The sequence below is a fragment of the Trachurus japonicus genome, chromosome 1 (genome assembly GCF_045865225.1).
Source record: "Trachurus japonicus isolate A0001 chromosome 1, Traja_1.0".
In the NCBI taxonomy this organism is placed as follows: domain Eukaryota; kingdom Metazoa; phylum Chordata; class Actinopteri; order Carangiformes; family Carangidae; genus Trachurus; species Trachurus japonicus.
This window is the reverse complement of record NC_140907.1, coordinates 16,851,743-16,879,526: the sequence shown is the minus strand read 5'-3', so window position 1 is coordinate 16,879,526 and position 27,784 is coordinate 16,851,743. Positions and strand designations below refer to the sequence as shown.

Here is a 27,784-nt window from a genome sequence, read left to right as displayed (position 1 = left end):
ATATAATTCCAGATCCCACGCGAACGCCTGGGAATATTGATTGAATTTTCATTGGCTAGTTAAAGCACTGGCATCATTTTCATATCATGGGGAAGCATTTGAAATATTAAATGTCAATGTAATTCTCCGTTCATCAGCTCATCATAAAAATGCGCTCACCCCGTGGAGAGTTTGTTAAGTGACATTCTAACATGATACCATGGAATAATATGGATCTAGAGTGTGTCTAATGAAAACCAGTGTTTCCAAATTGCCTCTATATGCTGAGATCAAGCTGTCTTAATATAGCTGCAGTGACTTTGAAAAGCGATGTCACTCTGCCACGAGGTACAAAAGGCTTCAGGCGCTGGCATCAAAAAGTGACATCCAACCCCGGCTTTTGAGCATGTGTGCATGTGTGAATGTGGGTCTGCGTGTTTCAGACTTACCTTTTTGTTCTACTTCTGCATGAGCCATAGGCAAAATATTTGAAGAAAAAAAAAAGAGGGGGAGAGAAAGAAAGAGACAAGAGACAAAAATAGATTAATGATGCAATAATAAGGAAATCATGATAATACAATCTCAGATCTCCATAATCGTTCTCATATTTCATCCTAACCTTGTGAGAGTGCCAGGATGCTCTCCATGTGTGATTGGTAATAACATTACATAAGCGTCTGAGGAGACTGCGCTGCAATGGGGAAGCTATCTGACAGTAATGCATCTCACATATGTCACACACACACACATGCACACACATATGGGGGAACAGACACAAACGTGCCATGCCGACAGACAGGGAGGGAAGAGGGATACAAAGAGTAAACACATAATACTATCTATGACATAACAAACAAAAGCGCACACACACACACACACACACACTCTGGTGGTTTACTCGGTGGTCCTATGCATGGTGAAAGACAGAATACAGCAACAGAAGATGACCTGAGATAATGAGCTCTTTAATGTATGCTAATAGCAACTGAGCAATGAAAACCAGAAAATTGATTTGATTACAGGGATTGCATTTCAGTGGACTAGCCAAAACTGCCACATTCTGACGCACAGTGGGTGAGCTAGTGCTTTGTGTATATGTCACCTACTCCGTGTGACTTTGTGTGTACAAGCAATCTGCGTGTGGAGGTGGAAGAATACTGAATGCACTGGTTTGCTTTAACCCCAACAACCGATTCCCTGTCTATTATATTCAGAGCGTTATCCTTGGAGGTGTGACGGAGGGTTGTTCGTGTCGCCCCACAATGAAATGTGCACACTTGCTCGGAGCCTCTTAAACATATGAATTCCATTCCACCTTGCTCCCCGGGGGACCGAGAGGAATGTGAACATGGCAGAAACCTAATCCTGCAGGCAGTGCCCTTGTGTCTCAAGTCCCGTTAGAGACCTGCTGAATGGAACTGGTCCCCCGAGAGGAGAGGAGAGGAGAGGAGAGGAGAGGAGAGGAGAGGAGAGGAGAGGAGAGGAGAGGAGAGGAGAGGAGAGGAGGAAAACATTTGGACTACATGTTTATATATAGCACAAATGTACTACATATTGCACAGTACATGCATAAATTCTTTAACACATTAAAGCCGAAGCTCATCACCAACCGCAGGATGTACACAAACACATGTGACACACAGACACACGTGAGTGCACACATAAACACACACACACACACACACATACACAAGCAACCATTAAATCCTAGGCTCATGAAAAATGCATGGTAACTGGTGCGGCTTAGCACAACTCCCGATAAATAAGCAATCTCTGGAAGGAGATCGTGTTAAACCTAAAACAAGCGTGGATGTGTGGTGTGTGTGTATGTGTCTGTGCGTGTGGATGTGTGTGAGAAAGTGCATGTGTGAGAGGGCTGCCACGAGTTAAGATAGAAAATGGTTCACCACAAGGAAGCAGTTCCCTTGTGAGAAAAGCTGGAAAAGAAAGCAGATAGAGTGTCTGAACAGAGGTGTGTGTGTGTGCGTGTGTGTGTGTAATGGAAGGACAGATGTCGATGTACCAAACGCACACACATGCACGCACATATAGACAATACAAAAAGACACATTGTGGTTAAGAAGACGGGGATTAATGACACCGAACAACAAGGACTGCACATCACCTGAGGCTCTGATACAACCTCCCAGACACGATACGAAAACACGCAGGGTTCAAGGTTGCAAGCAGGTAATAGATTTTAAATGAAAATGTGTGGAGGCAACAAGTATACCAAATGGCACATAAAATGTCAAACAAATGTCATTCAATTTGTATTTTTGCTCGTTGTTTCACTAGATTATCGGATGCCTCTGTTGGTGAGCTCATTGCGGGACCTTTCCTCTTTTGTTTTCTTTGAGGCATCTGTTTTTAATCTCCATGACAAGGGTAAGAAATGAAAGTTTTTCACAAATCACAGTCATTCGTCTTTCAGTGCGCAGGACTTGACAGGGTGAATATAGGTTGGTGAGACATTTGTTGAAACCTCCAGCTTTTGTCAAGGTTAGCTCAAGCATGCACAATGGCTCAAGAGATGAGAAGTCTTTTGTATTAATTCAGACACTGCGAGTGGCTATAAGAGGAGCAGAGAGAATATGGTCGATGACAACTTGCCAGAAAATGTCCTTGTTTCCACAAAAACGTCAACAAGAAAGCATCTTCTCTCAATCTTTCTCTCATAATTGAATTCTGCAGAGGTGCGGCATGTTTTATCTATCCCGTATCTTTGACTGATCATTTCGAAAACCACTAAGACCGCGCTACCAAATACTTAGCTCCACAGCTGCAGAAGACAAAGATTATTTCTTGTCAATTATGCCAAGCAAGGGCTTTGAATGAATATTAGAAAACAATAGCAGAAAAATAAGACTAACAGCAATGCCCTGTTGTGAGGATGTGTCGCCTGTCTAGTTTCACATTCATTAAAAATCATATAAATATTCATTAATATCTTCGTGAGTATCTTTTCAATTTTTGCAAATTTCTGAAATCAGATGAACAGATGTACCCCGGATGCCTTCGCTTTCTTTTTTTCCTCTTTCTTTTCATTTCTATCTCTTATACACACACACACACACACAGACTTACAGCAGCAGTGTTAATCTGGCTGTGCTGCAGTGTAAAGATAATTAGCATTTTTATTGAAAACGTATGGTTTATTAAGGAGGTATTCGTCGAGGAGGAAAGGCAGTCTGTACGCTCATGAGCATGTGTTACGGGTGTGTGCGAGTGGGGCGCGGGCACAGTATATTGTGCGTGTCTCTGCAGACAGCGAGTGGCGACAGCAGCCTCACCACTATTATCTCTGATCTCCAATCAGCTCAGCCAGGCTAAAACCCAAGGTCATTTATGGACATAGACATTTTCATCTTTCTCCCTCCATTATTTTCTCCTTTCTCTCCGTCCGCTCATCCTCACCTGCCATTCTCTTCCGTCATTTCAAGCTCTGCCTTTCTCCTTTTTCATTCTCTCCATTACGTCCTCCATATTTCTACCACTGTCTTTTATCAGTTAATTTATTCTTTCTGTTCCTCGTCTGCTGGCCTCGTCTAACCTATTTCTCTCTATCTCTGTTTCAGCTGTCGCTCTTGCTCTCTGGCTCCCTCACTCTTTCTCTCTCCTTCTGTCTTTCTGGTTCCCTTCCATATTCTCTCGCTCTCTCTGGGTAACACAAAAACGCCTGCATATGTACACACACACACACACACACACACACACACACTGACACATACATTTACTGTACATGCACATATGGAGAAACTCACAGTAAAATGCATGCACACACACACAGGAAACACAGGGGAAAATTTCTTGGCTTTGAGTGATTGTTTCCACGACAACGTGCGCACACATACACACATAAAACCTTACACACAAACAGATCTTCTCATGTCATCATGATGAAGCTATTCCAAGGGTCCAATCTGACAGAAGTCTTTAATTGGACAGACAAGAAGGTGATTTTATCTTTTAATTAGCTTTCCTACAGAGCCAAGTTCTATTGTCCAAAATAGACTGTGTGGGTATTGCATAACATATCACTGGCTTTTCTGATTAATACACTAAATGTGGTAATAGGCTAATTGCTTCATAACGGTGGTTGCCAAGCCAGGGTCTACTGCAATAAGATGAGGAAATGGATAGACCTCGTCCCAAGGGTTCTTGGCTTTTTTTTTTTTAATGAATGAACATGAATGAAACAATGCTTATCGTCATATATCTGTCTTCTGTAGCATATAGCATATTTGTAGAGATTAAACATATTCTGTGCGAGAGCTGCCTCGGAGAAACTGTCTGAACGGCAGCGTGCTAATGTATGGATATTTATAGTCTGCCTGCAGTGCGATGAGCAAGTATACACAGGTGGCTAATTACTGCCAAAGCTAGCTGGCTAGTTTGGCACACGACTGCCACACACTCATAGCACAGAAAGCTGGAGAGGGAAAGTGAGAGAGCACTTGATTTTTAGCATTGGAAAGAGGCCAAAAACCTGCAGTGCAGGGAGGAGAGATGAAGAGTTGGGAAGGTAATGCAAGCCAAAAGTCCTCAAGAAAAAAAGAATCGAGGGACAAAATCTCCCTGAAAACTGAACCGGCGTGCATAATTAAATTACCTGTTCTACAACCCACTTTGAGATTTGTTTACAGTATCTATGTAGTGGGGAAACATACCAGCCCCACCTGAATGTCAGTGAAAAGTACATCTGGAGTATGAAGCGGGGTCTCTTCGGAACTCAGCTCATTTTCTGTCTGCGCAATAAGTTTGTGATTAGCAACGGCTGGCCTCAGAGGTGATCGCTAGGGGTCAGGTGTTTACACTCAACAGTCTGCGCTACCAGCGTGCTTAATGTCACGGGAGACCTATCTGAGTTATGGATGTCCCTTGATGTTATAGTCATTTGAGTGCACTAAAACCAACACACCCTTCTAATGTAAATATGATGATTTGTTAGTTGTTGCAGTGTTTTACGGATGTCACGGTGTCACATATTTCACAGAACAGGCTCTTTTTTATTGATCTGTCTTGATTTAAGGCAACGTTTTGATAGGTATTACACCATTTAATGCCTAACAAAAAATGTATCATTCACAACAAGGCAGCTGACGGCATTGATTGTACTGTAGACGGCTGGATCTCTGGCCTGAATGTCAGGGAATACAAGCATCTTGTTCTAGGGTTTAGACATTATTTCACCTTTCAAGGAAAATTGATTTCATAAATATTTCAGCATTGCGATATGAGGGTTCTATGAAGAGTCGAGCCATGTGAAAAACTTGACGTATTCTCAAACAAAACAAGGTAAAGTGTCAAGTCAGAGTATACATGTACAAGCACTTGTTTCACCTTTATACAACATATTTTTTCGCTGCAGCGTTGTGCAACATTTCTCAAGGCTAAACACACCCACAGGAGCCAGGTAGTGTATCAGAGCGCTACCTGATCCAGCCTGAACACTTAGTCAGTACACGGAAACTGCTAATGTACTGTCAAAGCCTCTCTCTCTCTCTCTCTCCATCTTTTCCTCCAATGCTTCATACCTCTCACTCTCACTATGTCCCTCTCTCTGTTAGCTGAGCTCTTTGGTTTCAGATGTTGTCTATTTTTGCGGGACGAAACGTTACCCTGACGGACTCATTGTTTATCAGATCACCGCACAGCTCGTCTCCGCCGGCGCTCAAAGCTACTGTTTGTTCTTTACAGTGATGAAGCTATGAAATAAGCAGCGCTGTACTTTCACTCAGCCTTGTGGGGGTTTTATATCGAAGATGGAGACAGAACATGCAGACAAGTTTCAAATGAATGGATGAGACGAGAAGAAGTGAAAACACACACTGGCAAACACTCTGTTCGGATGCCTCCGTGTCAGTGTGTGCGGCGTGTGCATGTATGTGCACGCGCTTGGTGGGGCATTAAGCAGGTATCAGGTTGTGTTTCCATCTGCTCCAGAGAGGGCTCTGATAGTCCTATTATTTAATCTGCTGGTCATTCTAGACGCCAGGCAAGAGCCGTTTAGCCAGACATAATTGAATGCTTCAGTGAGGGAGATCACCTTGGCCGTCTGTATGGACCATGGTGCCAAGACTGTACACTCAGACAGTGTTAGACAAAAGAATCAAAATTTGTGTCGGTGATTTGTGAAGGAAATACGTACAAAGCCTTAAGTTCAAAACATTTCTTGAAATCCGACAAGTTGGTGGTAAAACTGCTGAATCTGACAAAGATCTCCTAAAGATGAAAGAGTTGGTGGAAAGTGTTGAATATTCAAACTGAAAAGTTAATAATAAACATGGAACAAATCCTGCTGATTATTATAATTCAAAAGAACTTAGTTTTCACTTCAAATGTATTCAGAACAGGCAAGTTTCAGGCTACGTTTTTACTACTATTTTAAGCAAAAGTGAGACTGTACTGTATGGGACTTTTATTTCACATGCACTACTTATTGAATTTAACTATACTTTATTAGTATGAACTTCAACTTTATAATTACAACAAAATCACATGTTTTCATTTAAAAGTTGTACAAATTTCAGTGTCTGGACTCGTTATGTATCAAATAAGTAATAGGTCATATTTCACTGCATTTGTAATGTAACTTAACTTAACTGGCATACAGAATTTAATGATATCTTTTTAAATTACGAATGAGCTTTCATCTGCTCGGTTGCCTTCTGGTGAGGTTGTCTATGCTGACATGTGGCAGAAATTGAAAATTTAAATATAATTTCCATGTGAACAAATTTGTTTTTATTGCCTCTTGTGATGGTAGAGTAACTAGTTAGAGGAAGCATGAAGAGAATCACTTGAGATTTGGCAATTTCATAAAACAGAATTGCATTTTAGCTTTGCCTTTGGACAAACCCTCTAGGCTGAAATGCACTGTGAAATAAACATGAAGGACAAATAAATGTCTTTAAACCACGTCTCCAACTGTTTTTATTATGCAGGAAGCAATAACCTAGATTTTTTTGGGGAAACTATGCTATTGAAAAAAAGAGAAGTTTCACAGTTTTGGGGGGATTTTTTTTTTTACAACCATGTCCCTTGAATGTTTCACTTGAGTGAGTACGACCTCCCAGTCTGTTATCACATGGTCAAAGGTCGTATCACCATCTGTCATCATTTGAGCCTCCTTCAGACTTTCCCAGAGAGCTGTGTCATCATTGTGTCCCTTAAGAACACACTCTGGCACTCAAACTACTGATGTTTATTTTTTGATTAAAACAGCATGTTGTTGCTCGCACGTCAATGTGGAAAAACTGCAGGCTTTTCACAATTTACATTCGAGAAAAGAAATATGTGTCATGATCTTAAAAGTAATTCATATATAAATGACAACAATATGTGAATGAATAATCTCACCAAAGATGAGCAACAGTGTAGTATAATATGTGATCAATATCGCCGTTACAGAGATAATAAGAGATTTTTTTTTTTTTTAAACTGAAATAATACGAAATAATACTTACTGTAAGGGACACACTCATACTGGACTTCCAGGTATTTGTATGTGCCAGGGCAGGGGTCAGGGAACACGTCAGGCCCGGCCACCACTGCACACTGGGTCCGGTTGTTGCATCTACATGGGGTGAGACGGGTAAAGAGCCAGACACATTAGTTGATTCATCCAAATCCATGTGTTATATCCTCTCGTAAAAAATTCACTGCATTCACCCAAGCACTCGAGTCATCCGTTTATAAGAACCCTTTAGACTGAGAAGAGAGCAGACAATGTGTCCTTACTGGTACACCTAGAGTGAGTGAACATTATACTAATAGAATCATTGAGATCAGCTGTACACAAGGTGATCCACACTGGCTACTAGAGCTGCTGCACAAGGACACTTGTGGTGTGTGTGTGCGTGTGTGCGAGTGTGCGCGCGCGTGTGTGTGTGTGTGTGCGTGTGTGTGTGTAGTGACACCAACAACCTATAGCTTTAAGAGTATTTTGGCCCAGACACCACATAATTAATTCTAATTATCACAGGGGCCCTCTCCTCTGACACACAAAAAGTAAGTACTGTATTTCTCACTCTTATTAACACAGGTCATGTGAGGCACCACTCTATGTGTATATAGGCTCCATTTGCCTCCCAGGGTTCGTGTTTTTCGTGCATGCATTTGTGCAGTTGTAAAATTGCATGCATGACATTTATGTGGAAGCGTTTGTAATTAAAGACGCCAACACGGCTCCTCACAACCAAAGATGATTTGTTGGTGGGACAGTTGGAGCCCGTATATTATCATGATAGATGCATGTAATAACACGAAATGCTACCCCACCCTGGAGTGCCACTTTATCTCAATGGCGCTCGCTGGTTTAAATAAATTACTGAAATAACCTGAATGAAGAATATATTATGTGCGAGCACAGGGACAAAGGACACATGAGGAGAAAAGGCTTATTTTAAGAAGGCTGATGAGCCACTTCTGCGCTCATCTGAATATTTCCTTTCAATTAGTACAACTGTTCTGTCTCTCCCTCCTTCCCTCTCCGCGCACCTGTCAAACAGGCGACATTTATATTAAAAACATTCTGATTCTTCCATTGAGATATTTTTAATGAGCATGCCAAACCCCTCAAGTCTCTTTTCTTTCAGTATCACATTCAACAATTTGCATAATGAAATATGCATGAGAGCTAATTTAATTTTTATTCAATATTCAGATATAAAGCACAGAAGGAATGTATGCTACAGAGAACTGTGACATATATCGCTGGCTATTGTTGACCAGTACGTCTGTGGTCAAGTGAGGGGTTACTGGAGTTTAAAAGGTTTAAAACTCAATGTGTTGCGATGGCTGTCATATTCTAATAACAATACCCGCCAGTCTTCTCTCCTCTCTCCCTCCCTTCTTTTTTCTCGCCTCTGTGCTTTTTAATTTCTTGCCCCGGTGCCTTCATCATCGGTCACCTGTCATCAGTGCAACTTGTGGACTGGTGGGTGGGTGGGTGGGTTGAGGGGTGGGGGTGGGAGGGACGGAAAACTGACAGGGCGCCACAACTTTGCTCACAACACCCACCGATGGACACGGCTGGCTGGCCCACAGTCACGTATCAGAACGCGAACCCCCACTGAACGGTACAAAAAACAAAAACAAAAAAAAACACTTCCCCTTGTTATGATGTCATCTCGCTGGCAGACGAGGATGAGAGCGACCTGTTTCACTCAGGACTTTGGGACTCAGGAGTGTAGCCACAGGTGTTAGTGTAGGATTAATTATATCCGCACACAAAACTTAAAGGAGACGAAACCTGAACTTTGGTCACATCAAGAAACTCCAGGGGCTTTGTTAAAGTAAAGTCACATTCCTAAAGAGTCACGGAGCAAAAAAAAAAATTGACACAACTGACACAAAAAGAGATGTTTTCCGATTCGGGCAGTGAAACCAAATGACATCTAAAAGTCACTGTATAAAGTCAACAGAAAGCATAAATAACTGAAATACAACAAATAACAAAAATGGATGAAAGGAACAGGCAGTGTTGAAGAAAAATATATGCAGATGTGTTTGAAGAGAGAAAAAAGAGAGAAAGTTTAGGTTTTGCAGAACTGTGTGCGTGTGTGTGTGTGTGTGTGTGTGTGTGTGTGTGTGTGTGTGTGTGTTCATCTCTGCTTTATGGTACTGTGAAACAGGCTCCGTTCTCGGGTCTTTCACGGCTGAGTCATAAAACACTGAAGGTTATTGACTGGTATTTTAAATAGAGGGTATAGAGCAAAGATTTGACATAATCCCTTGTGCGCTCTATCTCTCTGCTATCACTCCTTCTTTCTCTGTCTATTTTTGTCTGAGCTACCTTTCTTTTTCCTCTCCCCATACTCTGTAAGCCAAGATAATAAACCAATTTCTCTCTCAGCCTTTGTCTTCATCCTTCCAACCAAGGAATTATTCCTCTCTGTTCCTCTGTCTTTGTCTCTCATTCCCACTGTCTGTTTTTTTTTCAGTCTGTTTATCTATCTTAAACCCACTTAGCTGCAGTTTTCGAAGTCACACCCAGATATATGTGGTAGGCCTCTTATTGCTGCCTTCTTTCTCCCTCTGCCTGTCTTCTCTCCCTCCTTAATATCTTTCTCATCCCTGCCTCCCTCAGGGCGTCATCTCTAGCCTCCCTCTGTTTCTCTCTCAATCCCTCCATCCTTAGTAAAGCCTGTGCTGACGTCACCGTTCTGTCTGAGCCAGTAGTCTGAGTCAGATCCAAAAAAGTCTCCCTTATGTCCCCGGTACCTCCAGCTTCTTCTCCTTTTATTTTTTTTTATCCGTTTCCCTCGTTCCTTCTCTGCCAATGTGTTTATCCAGCAGCCTGACAGAACATAAAAACATCAGCAAAAATTCCAAATTCATGTCCGCCCTGCATCCTGACCCACCATGAATGTAGACTTCGAACATTCAAGCGACCCTTACACACACACTAACGCACACCTTTACAACCTATAAGCTTTTATTCCATACTTTTAAATACCAAAACGGCACTATAGTTTTCTTGCATGTTTTTCTCACTGTTGGCAGAAAAGCTTCTTTTTTTTAATTAGCATGGCCACATCAAAACAAGGCAGTGGCCTGGATACCGCCTTGCCTGCTGGCTTTCTTCCCTGCAATGTGCAACACACACACACACACACACACACACACAGGCACATACACACCCCCACACACACACAGAGACACAAACACACAAACAAACTATTCACTAACAAAGCTGAGCTGTAGCAGGCAGGGAAAGAGAAGCTGCGATGCTGCAGTGGGTGCTGTTGTTGTTATTGTCTCTGATGTTTTTCACTTTGTTTGGCAGACCTCCCTTCACTCCGTCTCTGTCTCCATCCCTCATATAAACATAACTGACTGACTGATGATTTGATGAGGCTGACGCTGGCTGACGGAAGAGTGTGTGCGCCTGTACGTTTGTGTGTGTCGGAGCATTCATGCACGTGTCTGCGATGCAGATGTAAAATGGAATAAATATTTTGCGAGCGTGCGTGCTGCGCAACTGTCTGCCTGCATGTGTGTGTGTGTGTGTGTGTGTGTGTGTGTGCGTACGTGCTCGAGTGCAGATGTGTTGAAGAACTATATAATTACAGAGCAAGTGAGAGCTGGGAACTAATCCTCACCAGTTGAAAGAGGTGTCTGAGAGTGAGTGACGCACAAAGCCTCGGCACAGTCCTCAGGAATCAACATTCAAATGCAGTCACACCATCCCACAATGCCGTGTGCCTCGGCTCCGACACTGTGTGAACATGCTTAACACATACAAACTTTCAGGGATGGTGTCGAATCCTCCGAGCGCACAAACAAACACTTACACATGCAGTAGTCTGCGCTGTTGGAAACTTCTCCAAACACACAAATACTCTGAGCAGAACAGAGCTGGAATATTTGGACTTGGTGGTTCAACATGCTGCTCAGGGACACATGTGGACAGGACCGAAGCACTCACTCCATAAATATTAACCAACGTGCCCGCCCATCCAGGCAACAAACCAGTGTTCATTATTAAGCAGCACAGACTTCAACATGTAACAACACCTGGACCAACCTAATGACAAGTCAGGAAATACCATTTGTTGATGGAGACCATGAGATATGGTTGAAAGCTCCAGGAAAAAAAAAACTAGTATGTAGACCGTGTGTTACAAATATATATTTTTTCAATTACTCAAACTGAGTTTGCCTCTGATGATATTTCTTAAGAGATTTAACATTTATCTTCATGAATAAATCAGTAAACAACATTGTTTGAAGACATGACGTTAACTCAGTGCAATCTCTCTTTCAAGATTTCTTGAAGCTGTCTTTAAAAAAAATGCAGCTCGTCCCTGGGGATTACTTTCTAGAGACAAATCTGCATCCACGTGCTGTTAGAAAACTAACAAGGTCACGATTTTGACAATTTCAAAAAACGCTCTAAACAAATGTTCCCATGAGGTATATCACGTTATTATTGTGACTCAATTTTGTTTCAAAAGCATTTTTTTTCCAACTTTTTTAATCATAATCTCTGGTCTCTGTACTCTGTTCTGTGGGCACTTGACTCACCCATAGCCTTGCTTTTTTTGTCGCATTTCGCCCACAAAGGTCTACTGATTGTGAGAAGTGTAGTTCATTAAAAGGCAGTTAAAATACACAAATACTTAATTAACAGCAACATAACATTGTTTTTATTAATATTATTACCTATTCGCATTAAACAATCCGCAAAAGGCTCTCTGCTGTTTTGAATATCAGGGGGATTTTGAATGAGGTTGCAGAACCCAAAAGTTGCAGTTTCACTTTCTAAAATTCAGCTGAAAGATCATCAGCAATAACAACAATCTGACCACTGAGGGCCTCTTTAGAAAACATTACCATTATTATAAACCACTGTAAAAACACAGACAGAGTTATGTTTCCAATTATGTTTCCTATTAACATAATTGTTGATTTACACATTTTCCTGGTCTTAATGGATGTTGATACTGGATAAATCTGGACAGTGTTTACAGACAATGTATTAATTTTCCAACTTACACAACTTTGGTGCAAAATGACATCTGAATTTACTTCACTACTGTTTACAACAGAGTGACTGTTTTACTGTCAAAGTACAGAAGGATTGAATGAGAGGATTTTGGACACAGCTACAGATATTTTCTTTATTTTGTTTTCTTCTTTAAAAATGTATTTTTACAATATTCAAGAACAGAGCTTACAATCCCTGTGCTGCTTTGCAACATCTTTTCTAACTACACCTTCTGCTTTCTCTTTTTGCAGCAGCGGGAACATTGATGGTGCAGAATACTGAGAAATCTCCTGGTAGAGATCGTTCTGAGAGTTGTGCGCTGGTCGGAACATGCAATATGGACTCATGGTGCGCATAATGTCACCATCTTATTTCTCTCGGCTTGTTCACCCACGCTGTGAGGTAACTTGCAGAAAACAGACCGGAAAAACATTTTCTGCTCTTGACAGCTGGACTCATACATAAACCCAGAATGAGGCAGACTAAGGGGGCAATGGTGGGGAGGGTCGGGCCAGCTCCACACTGACTGAAATCATCTGAAACTAAAATATAAAGAGGGAAGAGTGAAGGAGTTGATGTCTAACGGCACAGTCATAATGTCTTTCTCTGGTGGTCACGTGTTTGGCTTTTCTTTAATAAAAAGTATTTTTTTTGTCCATTCTCAGTGGTGTCTAGAATAAAGTGACCTTTAGAAATTGTTTCTGTGTAAATCCCAAATGTTTCCTCCGCTGTTTTCTGTTATTTCATTCTGCTGCAACTCACTTGGAAAAAAAAAACATTTAGCCAGCATCTAGTTCCACAGACAATCACAGTAAACGCAACCTGACAAGAATTATTGCCACCATAAATTACATTATGTCAGCAGGGCAAATTATGTATAACAAATTGAACGAATCCAGTATTGCAAAAATACTTGTCTCGTAAGCCTAAAAATATCTCCCATGATAAGTAAAATGACAGATTTTATGAGCTTGTAACATGTTCTCAAAAGAAATTAAATTGAAATCCCCAAAATGGGAAAAATTAAGCAGAAGGAGTTGAGCAATAGGAAAAAATATAAAATAAAATGTGGTTTGTGAAACTGACAAAAGGAAGAGAGAGAGGTGATTTTCACAGGCCTCTTTATGTCCTGCAGGAGTTGAGGGAAGCCATTTGACAGCAGACAGAGTGTAGTTACTGTATCTTGCTACAGGATAAAAAGCTGTTAGGGCTGCCCATACACTCTGCCTCTCTCTCTCTCTCTCTCTCTCTCTCTCTCTCACACACTCACACACATACACACACATACACACATACACGCGCACAGACATATGAGATTCTCCCGCTACTGGCCTCGTTTCAGCTCCCTGATGGGGTTATACACACATATAGAGTAGGCTGTTTGGAGGTGGACAAATGGAGTGATGGGAATGGATGTCGAACGGGTGAGAGCATGAAGGGATGCAGAGGAGTGAGCTAATAAGTAATTGAAGAGTGATGCAGGGTTTTATGATTGACAGAGGTAAAAGAAGAGGAGCAACACAGACAGGTGTGAGTGTGAGTGTGAGTAAATCTCTGTATATGCCTACCGTGGGGTATAGTGAAGCATGCATCACATCCTATGCTGGCACAGCCACAGCACACTTTAGAATAAGAAATGACAGGTGTGTCTCGCTCTTTTTCTCCCACACACAGACACACAAACACAAATACATTTCTTGGCGGTCCCTGCGTGTCTGTCAGCCCTCGAACAGCCTGTCAGACAAGCCACAGGTAAAATAATGTTGTTTTCCCAACTGGGAAAAAGGCTTTGAAATGTGCTGCATTATTAATATTTGGCTGGAGGATGTCACTCTCTCCCATAATTCTAATGCTGTGTGTCCAATATGCAGCTTCTGTCGAATGAACTGTACACCTGACATTCTCATGCATGGAAGATGTCAGGGACCGATAGGGAAGATCATCTGAACCCACTCGAGTCAAGCGCACTTGAACAGTTAATAAAATTTTCTTTCTGGGGCGTCGAGTGGTGCAATAGGTTAAGCAGGCGCCCCATGTGTAGGAGGCTACAGTCCTCACTGTAGGCGGCTTCGGTTCGAATCCCACATCGGGCGGCCCCTTCCTGCATGTGATTCCCCCTCTCTCTGCCTCCCCATTTGTCTCTCTCAACTGCACTGCACTATCTAATTAAAGGCAAAGAAAGCCACAAAATATACTTTAAAAAAAATGTGTTCCGTCTCCAATGCTCACTAACTGCAGTCAAGTCAATGAAATCAGCCACTCGCACCGGCACAACAGATAAAATATATTTTTAAAGAAAAAAGAAAAAACAGGTGGTTGCAAACTTGCTCTTCAGATACAGAGCTGCATGCAAATGACACCCTTTTTACACCCAGTGCAATGCCTGCGATATTATTAAGAAAACATGTGATATGAAACAGATGAATTAAATGTGAAATGTGTGAAGAACCTTGTCAGGGTGTCAACACCAAATTTAATTTCCTGAGGACAGAGTAATCCGACCTCTATATCGCTGTTGGATGTGTTTTTTTCTTATATTATTTTAGGTTTAAATGAAATGAGTGTAAATCCAAACTGGATGGAAGCTGGATATGTGATGCATGTTAATTCAGCCTTCAAAAATCACCTCTTTTTTTAATATAGCTACGTTTTATTCACAGCAAATCATATCAATAATCATTTGAATATTATTTTTTCTAGGGGAAATTATTTTTGGGGATAACAAACAGTTTTACAAGAAACAATAAGCTTAAATAATAATACTGAGTCTTATCAGACACACATTGGCTCACAAATAATGCACACAAACACTTTATGCCCTCTATCTTGCTAGCAGGCTGACAGCCAAGTACAGTTTTTGAGCTCCCCCATCTTTCCTCTACTCTCCTCATCTCTTCTCTCCTCTCCTCTCTTCTTCCACTGGTAACCATGGCAACTTCCACATCGTCCGATTCCAGGACACACTCAGGGAGTCTTCCTCCTGATTCCACCTAGCAACATTCCTCTGCTGGCATCCCTGTGTTTCTCTCTGCCTTACATCTGCCTTGTGTGTGTCTGTGCAGTTCTCTATGTGACACCTCTTCCTCCACAGTTTAATCCAAGACCACCTGCTTGCACAAACTCCAAATCCTCCTAAAAGCTAAAAGACGAGTAGCATTTCAGACAGCTGAGCTGTCTCTCCTGGTTGGTGAAAAGCACAGGAGCATGTAAGACACCATCGCCGTCAAGACGACAGAGCCACACCAAAGCGAGACGCTGTCTTGTGGGATTTAGTCAGCTTCACCTCATGATGTACAAAAAATGCATGCTGTTGTGTTCATGCATATACGTACATGAGGGGGTGGGCTACGTTTTGCATCCTGGTCGGCACTTCAATGTCAATGTCTAAGTATCAGGTCAGTCAGGAAGTCAGTCAGTGTCTATACGCGAGCGTGTCTGAGGCACTGACTCACATGTTAGTCTCTGGATGTGTCAGACTTGGTATGTGTATGGAGAGAGGGAAAGAAACAGAGCGGTCGTGTGGTGTCTAGACCATTCGCAAACCGTTCTCAGGCAGCCATGTGGCTTAGGTGCTCGGTGAGGCGTGATAACTAAGGTTAGCAGAGCTGTGGCGACAGGAGAAAAGGGTCAGACAGTGGAGACTTTGACATGTGGAAATACAGAGGTTTCAGAGGAACAACAGTTGTCAGTCAGGGTGAATGTACAGTGTATTAGCGTGTGAGTGGGTGGACGGAGGAGAATGCAGCTGTGTGTGAGGGACAAAAAAAAATTATGTGATGAACATGCATGTCCACGTCTGTCAGAATTAGTTTGTTTGTAGGTGCATCTGGATTTCTATGTTATCTCTTTATATATGCATATATCTATGTGTGTGTGTGTGTGTGTGTGTGTACATATGCATGCATGTGTGTGGGCCCTAATTACCGCACTGAGCAAGGGTGACAGTTGGGCCCCTAGGGTGCCGCAGGGCATCTCCTGTAACTGTGGTGACTATATGAGGGTAGCAGAGCGCAGGCACGTGCGCGTGCACGCACACACACACACACAGACACATTAAGTAGGACATATCCAGATATGACCTCATTCAGTGGGAAACAGGATAGTTAATGGCGGAAGAAGACAAGTAAAGAAACAGAGACAGAAAAAAGTCAGAGATAAATATAATAATATGAAATAATTGTTAATATCCTGGTGAGTCCAGCTCTACAAGACAAGACACATAAACAAGACTTGGTGCAAAACTTAATTTTACCAGATGATTTTTTTTTTTTTTTTACTTTGGGGCCACTGGGCTGGAATAATGATACAAATTGAACATTTATATAGGGTTAAAGCATTTATTTGTCTGTGTCTCTGTCGTGTGCTCTGCTTCTCTCATCTTCTACTTACGGTTTAAAGAGATGGATTAGTCTCAAATGGAGAAGACGGATAAAGTGCAGGTGTACATGAAAAAAGCGCCTACACTCCTGCACTATAACACATGTCTAGCATTAGATTGCAATGTCTGATTCAAGAGGCTTTCTATAATTCTGAGTCAAAGGGAACATACTCCAAAGGTTTCAGTCTACCGAGTGAATGGTTCAAAAACATGCCGGCTGCACTTTCCAGCGCACACACATACACACACACACGTACGATCGTATACATCCATAGATGTACGCATTTTCACACATCCACACACATAGGCGGGCACATTCACACACACAGATGCATTCACACAGTAACACACTAGCCTGGTGCTTTGAAGACTGAGACTCAGTTCTAAGGAGACAGGCTGCCAGAAGAAGTTGACCAAGCTTGGGAACTGATGAGCAGGAGTGTGTGTTTCTGTGCATGGGCGAGAGAGTGTGTGAGCATGCATGCATGAGCAAGCACGCATGTTCACGCATGCATGACTGTCTATTCATTGATGTGTGTGCACACCGGGCTGGTGCATAGTTGTGTGTTTAGAAAGATAGTGCACCTTAGATCCTTGGGGCAATTGAAGACTGGAGTTTAATCTTGAGACTAGGGATGCCTCTGCAGCCTGCAGCCCTGGCACACTTGGTCAAGAGGGGGTCAAAATATAAAATATATACTGTAAAATACAGGCAATGTGCTGCACCGCATAAACCCCTGCCTTTAAGGCGAAACCCCACCTTTCCCCTGAGCTGTGGAAAGAAAGAAAGTGAATGGAAAAACAGGAAAGGACCATGAAAACTAAAACAGATGGTGAGGGAGAAAGATGGTGACAATGAGGGTGAGAAGTAGGGAGTCAGAAGCAATTTGAGGAATGAAAACACTGAAGAATAAACTAATATTGGAGTTACAAAATTGAAGAAATCAAGAGTGTGACAGATCAGGGAATAATAAATAAACCATGCTGTTATTTAACACTTTCAAAAGCAAGGGAGAGAGACGGGAAGGTTGGGGGGTGGGAACAACTCCCTACCCTTGTCTTTCTTGTCAAAGTGATTTTCCTTTGTGTTGAGGGACCTCTTCAAGAGGGATGAGAAAGGAGAGGAAAAAGGAGAGAGCAATAGAGAGGGGAGAGAAAGAAAGGCAGAAGGGCAAACAAGGTGACAAGGTGGGAGAGGCGGTACAGAGGTGTCGGGGGAAAGTCTGTTTGAAGTCCAGAAGTAATTTTCTATCATGGAAGCTGTGGCAGGGGGAGCAGAGTTCACGTGTCTGTGTGCTGCCTACACATTCTTCAGTGTCCCCAACCCCAAGTGCCTGAATGCATGTGTGTGAGACCGAGAGAGAGAGAGAGAGAGACTCAGAGAGAGTCTGCTGAAAGGTATTCGGTCTATGAAGCACTCAACTATCAGCAAAGGACAAGGAGTGCATTGAGGAGCATCTCCGTAGAAGCCATCAAGTCACTTTTATGTCAGTACATCGTTCTAACTTGCAGACATTTTGGCTTGCAGGTCTCTCTCCCTCTGCAGAGCTAAACAACCCAAAGCTTCAAATGCCTCATGTTGTCCTGATATAACTCTCCCTGGTGACACTTTAATGTACAGTAAACTCAAGTCTAACCACACCCATAGCTGTAGCCAACAACAGCTGCTTTATCAAACACAGTGAAACCGATCCTGACTTTCTGGAAATCACATATAGAAAGCAGCAGAGGTGGACGTTTGCCTAATAAAGCAATTAAACCTGAAATCGTATGTACATTTTCCTTAATTCAATAATAAAAGTCAAACAACGAAACTAAAATGGAAGTTGAAACAAAGAATGCTCAGGAGCCATTTTGAAATAGAAGCGCTTCACTTGAAAACCTGATAAAAACGGAGTGAGTCATTGAACTGAGGCCAGTATATCGCTAAAACAGATTAAGCGTAACTTTCATGGCCACGGCTTCGTTTCCCCTTCAACCCAGTGTATCCCAATGGGGAGATAATCTGGGAAATGCAGCGATATCAGGTCCTCTCTAGGTTGCCTGAGAAGCCTTGTGAGACCCTCTGGAGATATGAGGCTTTGATATCAAGACCAATTATGTGGTATGGGCACACACACACACACAAACATATGCACGCACGCACACGCACGTGGACACGTACATAGACACACACACGCTCCCTGGCCTTGGAGAGTGGTAGAGAGGAAAACAAAGAGAGAATGTGATACTGAGGAAACACTGGGCAGGCGGAACATGCTCTGATTTTATCAGCCAGTTGAGCCGGGCTTGAAAGCCAGAGACGATACAGACATAGAGGGAATGACAGAGTGGAAACCAGACAGGCTGAAACAGACTGAAGAAGAGGGGTGTGTGAGTATTGGGAAAGAGCACTCACACAACCCCACTGCAATTTGTGCAAAAGCTTCAATAAAGCCTTCAACACGCCAGTGCACACAGCAACACACACAAGTGCGCAAACACAGACAAGTGTGCAAACACACACATTACGCATTAGGACCCAAAGATTCGCCGTGTGCATTTATGAGAAACACTGGTGCTTTTAAAACACACTCGCTGTGTGCAAGGACACATCCGAGCTGAACTGCGCTCGTGTCGGTGCACATATATGTGCAGTGACACATACAGAGATTCACTCGCAGCCTTTTTTTTTTTTTTTTTTGCAACCCAAACACACATATACTGAAAATATATGTGATAAACAGTTGTTTCCGGTCTGAGTCACCTCCAGAGAGGATCCCTCAAGATTTAGTCTGGCCTCTGGCTCTGCTAATTGGAGCTTAAAGTCTGGTGTAGCCCCTGGGCAGTGTATGCAGTGTGTGGCCCATGCTGTGTGTATCTGCGTGTGCGCATGAGTATAAATTATGGATATCAAGGCCTGTAGGAGAGTGGCCACACATGCTGCAGCTGCCACAGCGAGAGGAGAGAGCGAGCCAGGCCAAAGCAATCACAATTAGAGCGGTGCCGCCACATGACGCAGACAGGTGGTTTGACAGGGAGACAGGGGAGTCAGAGGAAGACGGCAGCAATATTGGGACAGAAAAATCTCCACATGTCCAATCCGTCTCCTCTTAAGGTCCCTGAGACTCTTACTGTGGGTCAGAGGAGGTGACTTAAGGTGCAGGGCTTTAGCCCTTAACTGTGGAACCATCTCGTACTGACTGAGATGAGACAGGATACACCATTTGGGTCTTTAAAAACTCTTTTTAAAACTTTTCAATGTTGCTACATTTCATCTTGTTGCATTTTATTTTCCCATGCAACCAATCAATACTCTCATCTAACTTGCTTCTGTTTATGATGCATTTTGTTTTCCACTTGTTTTTTATTTCACTCTTTTTTCTTTCTGTAAAACTTTTTTCAAGGAAAATGCTACATAAGTAGAGTTTATTATTATAAGTGTTATATAAACTAATGATATCTAGTAAATCTTTCAAGTTTCATGTTTAATTTGTACTGGCCCTATTGGTATCTCATAGCAGTGAACATTAAAAGTCTGTTATATGATTAAATTAAAACAGAAACCAAGCATGCATTGTAAACTTTGTTCTGTGATAAACTGCTCAATAGCTTGGAGCATTCCTCCTCTGCTATGGTTGCCGTGCAGCTGTCAAGAGAGACGGTGATCACACCGGCCAGCTGTGGAGGAAGTGCTACATGAGTAATTTCCCATTGTGGGATAATGTTCTACAGTTGTATGGCATTGTAGTGCATACAGGAACTGTGAGCAGCAGAAACGCGTGAAGTGGGTCACGGGTTACACTGGTTTCCACAGGTTTTCCATCATCCTTCTCCTCTTTTTTCCACCATTACACTGAGCCTGACAAGTATGTTGTGCTGTTGTGTCATTTCATGTTGCTGTCGTTTGCCGTCAACTTCGTGAAGCTGGGCTGACGTGCGAGTAATGCCGAACTTGACAGTGATATATCACCAGGATGAATACTAAATGAACATTTGACATTGCACACCTACAGTACTGTAGCTAGAGAGAGACATCTGTCTCTTCCTCTGTACAAATAAGTGAAGCAATTCTAAGTGTGAATCTTGTACCTTTTGCATCAAGGTGTACCATGGCACAAACTTAATCAACAGGACAACAATTTACCATTTTCACTGTGGTTGTCCAATTTTTGTTCTACAGTCCTCTAAAAAGGTGAGAACTTTCTATTTAGTTGCTCTCCAGAGGCCCAGGGCACACGGGTTTCACACTCTCACACGCGTTTGTATTTTTCCACATCGCACATACACAGTACACACTGACCTGAGTGACATGATCTTGTAGGCGTCAGGCAGGTAGCACCGCGTGTTCTCCATCTGCGCAGGGTCCGAGTCACAGATCTTGTCATCGGTGCGGCCGTAGTTGGCGCTCTCAATCATGATGACATCCGTGCCCGGGCAGCGCAGCTCGATGGGGTAGGACTCACACGACAGCTCCCTGCGAACCACTGCCATGGGAATGGGAGCACGGCCATGGGCTGGACACACACACAGAGACACAAACACACACATTGGTCCAAAGAAGTTGTTTGATACAACAACAAGTGAATACTTATTTGTAAGAATGTCTTCAGAAATATGGAGGTCTAAAGCACAGGCTGTTTTCACTGTATTTGTATCCTTGTCACATAGACTAATTATACACACTATAGCAAAACAATAGCATCACATGAGATTTTTCATCAGTGCATGTCCACTGTTGCAAGTGAGCTGACTTGATAATTACTGTTTTGCAGTGAGCAGTTTTAGACATCATTCTAGGTAGAGAGTAAGTGCCAGACAATTTCAACAGGCATTTAGTGCTGCGGAGATTATTCATAGATGGTAATGTCTAATTATTCTCAGAAGTTGCAAATTTGATGCATATATCCGCCCTTACTGTACTGAAATAGGAAACATGTCATTAATTCCAATGAGATTGAAGCCACTGATCTGTCCCAGATCTTTTTAGTGCCGTTGCTTTTCTTCCTGCCTCGTTTAATGAGTGGAATTGATGAAGCCTCTTGGATAGTGAAACTTCAATCAAGTTTCCACTGTCTTATTTAAGTCTAGATATCCTTCGACCTGAATCCTGAAATTCTGTAAAGAATAGTGCTTTGAGGACATTCAAGCTCTTCCTCCGAGATGCCCCCACCTTGCTGCTGCTGCTGTCGCACTCCAGACTTTTCTCACAGCGGGTATTTTGGCCAGTCATCGCATAAGGAAAGCGAGGGTGAGACGCATTTTGATAACAACACCTCAGCTCCATGAAGCGTCCCAACATAAGCTGTGAGCCAGCATGCAAAACACAAGGACCCTCAGACTCGCTCACCTACAGTGTATGCAAATTGTTTTTAGTGTTATCAATGAATTACACCTGTGTTGTTCCTGCTGTGGCAAAGTCAAAATATCTGCCAGCACTATAATGTGGCATTGATCTTGTGTGGTCTGTTTAACTCCTAATGTGTTTATTGAATATTTTTCATATAGTATACTTTAAGTTAAATAAACACACACTTGACTTGAGTTAATCAATTAAATAAACACATAACCAAATCTATCACAGGTGTTTGTATTACTTACTGTTTTTTTTTACATTTATCATTATGTTGCAAGATGATGGAGTCTTGTTTTTTTTTCCTAACGTCTGATAACAATCACTGAATCTATCAAAATCAGCGCGCATGTATTATCTCATCTATCTAACAAGTGTTGTCAGTCTAGCTGCAGACAACTACTTTGTCATTCAAAAAACTTCCTTGTGTCCTTGTGCTATAATTATGTGTTTACTAACACACCAGATGCGTACAGTATTATCTTGTGGTTATAGGGCTGGGTGCTGTGATATCAGTGGTGTGGGGCTGGATGTTCCTAGGGATTTGGGTTGCTGTGGTGCAGCTTGGATGTTGTTATTCTCTCTTCTTTAAGAGCAGCAATCCCCTGGGAGCATCAGCCATCATCCCTTGATAGATAGGTTATCGGCTGAGAGGTGTTCACCGGTGTTGTTCACTTCTGTCAGTATCTCCTGGCTCGACTGCGACTGTGATGTAGATGTTATTGTTGCTTAATTTCACACGGCTTCATATTGGCTTCACAGTGCTACCCCTCTGCCCACGGACCGCATCGGAGAATTCTAGCTGTATCTGGTGCAATATACATAACTTGCTTTGTCCCAGTTGAATAAACAAATAATACACACTATATTAAATCTGAATCTGTGGAGCTAGAGGTCCAGTAATTGTGACTTGTCGTCCCATGTCACATGTTTTTATTAAAGGATGTACTCTTCACACACCAAAACATTTCTTAAAGCACATGTAAACATACAGTACACGTGCACGTATGAACCCTGCGCCATGAACAGACATATATACCTGTACTTCAAACGCAGCCCACGACATCCCTGAAAGGCTAGGCACAGCAGCACCACCTCCCCTTGCTCTCCCTGTCACGGTAACCATAGCAACCCTCTCCTCCCTCCCTTGGCTCCCTCATTGGCTGGTGGAGCGTCATGGTTACACGAATGCCGCAAAGAATCTGAATGAGCTCAATGACACTCTGCCCGGGCTCAACTTAATACTGCCCTTCACCACATCTCACACAAGCACGCACACACGCACACGCACACACACACACACACACACACAAACACACACATGCATACAAATGCTCGGAGTGATGGCATGTGGAGGCAGAAATTCACAGCCTGTGTAGCTAATATCTTGTGTGGTAGTTGGCCCCTGAGGGCACCACATTGATAATGGCAGGCGCTAGCTTAGAGATAAGACTGATATATAAGTGACATTTACTGAAAATGTCCTTTCTAATGAACACACACACACACACGTTCACACACGTATATCACCTCAGGCTATGATTAGACCTTAAGCACACATTCAGACAGAATGTGTGTCTCAGTAGAAGCTGAGGATTTGAGGGACCTCATGCCTTTTTTTTGTGTGCGTGTGAGACAGGAGTGCTTAGGGCAGTGGGTCATTACGGTGTTAATATGAGTGTTAGTTTATTAGTTTTTCAATGGCTGCATCATGTCCACCTCAGTGAGCATGAATGTAAATTTTGAAGACAGGGTTAATTGAAGCGTACGAGGATCAATACACAGTATTGTAAGGCAGCTGTCTAGACTGGCTTTGGATCAGATGTCTTACAGTGTTGCCTTACAGGGTTCCTACTGGGCATAAAGACAGCATTATGATACAAACAAATACACACACACTCACTCACTCACACACAATTTAAATGAGTGGTCTATCTGTATTCCAATTAAAAGCCACTCTGCCTTCATAAGCAGCAGTAAATGCTCTGACTCTCGCACACTATGCTGTCTCGTTTGTCACTTTTTAATTCATCTATTTATATCAGCAGCCTCACCTATAAAACTGCACTGTGTTAAAACCTGCCTCCAAAGAACTTACTACGCACATATTTCTGTCACTTCTTTCACAAACAAACACGAGCAGTCTTACAGACACATGATACACACTTACACTTGGACACATACAGTACATGCCGGTGTCTGGCCCTCCGTCTCTGCACACATCCAATAACGTGTGAGCTGGCAAGTGCATGTTAATGTGTCTGTCATTAGTTGTGTAAGTGGTGACAGAAACTTGGCAGCCATGGACAGTACAGACAATCTTATTCAGACACTCTCATTGCCTCAGGGGGCTGAAACAAAAGGATATCGATTTTTACATTTGGGCCAAGAACAAGAGAGTGGCGAAAGAGGTGGATAGACGGAAAGAAGGAGAAGGAGAGGGTGAGAGAGAAGAAGGGAGAGATTTAAAAGGTGATCTCTCACTTGAACTGCCAAAGTGTTTGGCCACTGATGGTGTTTGAAATGTGGGTCATCCGAGTTGGAGCAAAAACAACACGTTTTAAAAGTGCAAAGGAGATTCTGGAGGATGTGGCTTATTGTCGATAAATCCCATGAAAAGATCAAAAACGAATCTACGAATCTACGGATCTACGAAACAAGTACCGCCTTATAGCTAAATCCTGATATAGCTTCTTTTTTTCCCCTCCGTGTCTGTATTGTTATCCAAAAGCAGTTTAAGTCAAATATAGATCACTTCTCACCGAATAAAGGCTTGTTGGCGGTGTTGTGATGTATGATATGAAAACCATCTGCACAATCCAGCCTGTGCAATTTTAGGGAACATTTTCCCTTTGGATTCGTCAAGAAGTTGCCCTATTAAATGAATATTGCACAGATCAGATAAGACTGGTGGGCAGATGTTTTTCATACCGTTGTTCAAAATAAAATCCCCCCAAAAAAAGTTTCACTGAGTGACACATTTCTTCACCAGGGTGACCATGAGCATTTTATTTTATACAATGTATTTCATGATATTCACAAAATTATATGTTTGCCACTTGTTTTCAAGGATTTATGTTAGAACAAAAAGCCATGGGCGTGGGTGCCACTGACAAAGTACCGTATGGTACTACTAACAGAGTGTAGGCTGCTGTATCTTCATGGCAGTTGTTGACAATAAAAAATAAGAACAGCCCTAACCTTCCTTTGATGATCACTTATCAGTTTGCCTGATGTCTTCTGCAGTAATGCTTATTGTATGATTGTAGCATTTCACCAGCATCAGCATCCAGCTACATGATCAACAAGTCCACTCTGTCAGGTTAAACCGTGTTCATGCCAGAAATATTCTCTAAACCCTGGTGATATTTGTCCAGAAATTCACGCTTTACTTTTCTTTTTTATGTCTCAACATAACCCCGAAATAATGACAAGACACGGCTCGGTGGAGAAGATGGAGTGCTTGCTGCTGTGTGTCCTCAAGCTAAACTGTCTTTGTTTCAACTAATCCTTGCTAAGTATAAACAGCCTGATTTGCATATGTCGACTTATTCTTTAGACATTGATGCAAATACCTTTGACTGAAACTCATCTCTTGGTGCTAAAGCAAAGCCCTCTGTGTTTGTGTGTCTAAGTGGCTGCCTGTGAACACTTGCCGTGTGTGCTTGAGTATGTTTATGCCTGCCTGTTTTTTTAAGGAGGATCTCTGTCCATGTGGGTGTGCGGTATTTCAGTGTTTAAAGTATATCATATGCATGCAAGCATGTCAGCAGTCAGGTGTGTGTGTGTGCGTTAAGTGTGTTTGGGTGTCTGTTTGTGTGACTGCGTGTGTGTCTGTGTGTGTGTGTGTCTGCACATGTGCAGCAGTTTTTCCTCACAACAGTGTGATTGACAGCAGCCATTAATAGGATTAAGTCCAAGTGGGCCAGAGCTCCCTCTAGGAGTCTTCAAAGCCCACCATCACAGGGGAGAGGAGGAAACATACAGACAACCTACTGGGGCTGCATCTGCACTGTGCGTGTGCATGTGGGTGTGTGTGTAAGAAACAGAGAGACAGAGAGAGAGAGAGAGAGAGAGAGAGAGAGAGAGAGAGAGAGAGAGAAATCTGTAAATGAGGAAGACTAAGTGGGCGTTTCCTTAGTATTGCAGCCGCAGTGTTTCTAGCATTTGCTTGGGTGTGTGGGGTTTTGTAGTTGTGGGCATATAAAGGAAATGTGGACATATGGAAGCAAAATTATACATAAATGTTTTTGTAAGTGCACACACGAGTGCAAGCGTGCACCGATGTGTCCAGTGTAGACTATAATGTAGTGCAACTATCAGTATTTACATTAGTGCAGGAGGAAAGCCCGTCTACCACGGTAGATTCTGGTTGTAAGAGAAGCACAGGTGTTACTAATGACATTCTGTTGTGTGTCCCAGTGTGACAGTGAGTCAGCACGCTCCCTTCCAGGACCTTGAAACTGAAACAGCTAAATGGGATTCAGCCATCAGCCATTTTATTGTTTCCACTTATTGTGACATGTGTTGTTTGTTTTTTTTTGTTTAGTTTTTTAAATCTGTGATTTCTGTGCAACTTCAGAGTGAGGACAGGAGTGTCTGAATGCAGTCACCTCAGGGAGCTAATGATAAACTAGACGTTAATTGTCCGTAAATACCTCTAAAGGCTACACTTTAAACCACAATGTGTTTGTTGCCGCTTGAAAAATACAACCTCTGTGACACAGCATCAAAAAAAGAAAAGAAAATAGGTTTCAGTCTGTGTTGCATGAGAGTGTCCTCGATGTTAATACGTGTGTGGACTTGTAGCTTACCAATGACAATCGGGGCAAACAAGGTCGAGACGAAGAGCAGGCATCTGAACCACATGACGTCTGAGGTTGACTTGGAAGTAAATAAGGAGGTACTTCCTGCTGAGCCCAGACGGTCTTGTGGTGAGCTGTTTCTCTCACAGCTCAGTGTTCCTGACACCATACAGGCCTGCCAAAAAAAAGACACACACAGATAGGATTTGCTCACTTGGGTGCCATATCTGTACAAGTTAAAATGCCTTATCTCTATGTATTAGACAAACATTACCTGCATCTGTATCACACGCATATTAAAAAGTAACCACCCACCACCCCACCCTACCCCAAATCCTTCTTCGCTGATGCAAGTATCATCATTACACTTTGACTTCTATGTGCTAATAAGTTGAAATGTCAAAGTATAAAACAGTATCCCCGTGTGCTTACTACCAACCAATCAGCAGAATTCTTTAATAATGCATCTATGTCAAGTATTCTTAAGTTTTTGCCTTCAGATTTTTATTGATACACAGCTTTAACAACAAACCACTCTTACAGCAGCAAAGGACAAGGTTTCCCTGACTCTTTTATGCTGCTTCCTTATGGCATATTGATGCCTTAACTAACAGCACTTTACTTAGGTCAATGTAGTTTCCTAGAATGACACGGTGGTCAATAATTATCTTAAATGATGCTAAGAAAAATGGCTAAGAGCATGGCATAATTAACAGGCAATATGTAACTCTTATGGTTGTATTAAATTCATGAGTGCACATATAGCAAACACTGTCCAATAAAGTATGTAACCT

General features: G+C 42.3%; 1 protein-coding gene across 13 annotated transcripts in view; it reads right to left on the bottom strand.

Annotated features, from left to right (window-relative positions):
* Nucleotides 1-27,165, bottom strand: part of adgrl3.1 (adhesion G protein-coupled receptor L3.1) — an 82,203-nt gene extending 55,038 nt beyond the window's left edge. For 12 of the 13 annotated variants that reach the window (XM_085776611.1, XM_085776627.1, XM_085776644.1 and 9 more), the window contains exon 1: nucleotides 429-449. Coding sequence is in view for 1 of the 13 variants with exons in the window: in XM_085776704.1 (XP_085632830.1) it covers nucleotides 429-443; nucleotides 7,449-7,558; nucleotides 21,136-21,349; nucleotides 27,000-27,159 (499 nt within the window). In the remaining 12 variants the exon portion in view is untranslated. Of the gene's footprint in view, nucleotides 1-428; nucleotides 450-7,448; nucleotides 7,559-21,135; nucleotides 21,350-26,999 lie in introns of those variants that run through there. The other variant, XM_085776704.1, reaches the window with a different exon arrangement.
* Between the last annotated feature and the right edge of the window lie 619 nt (nucleotides 27,166-27,784).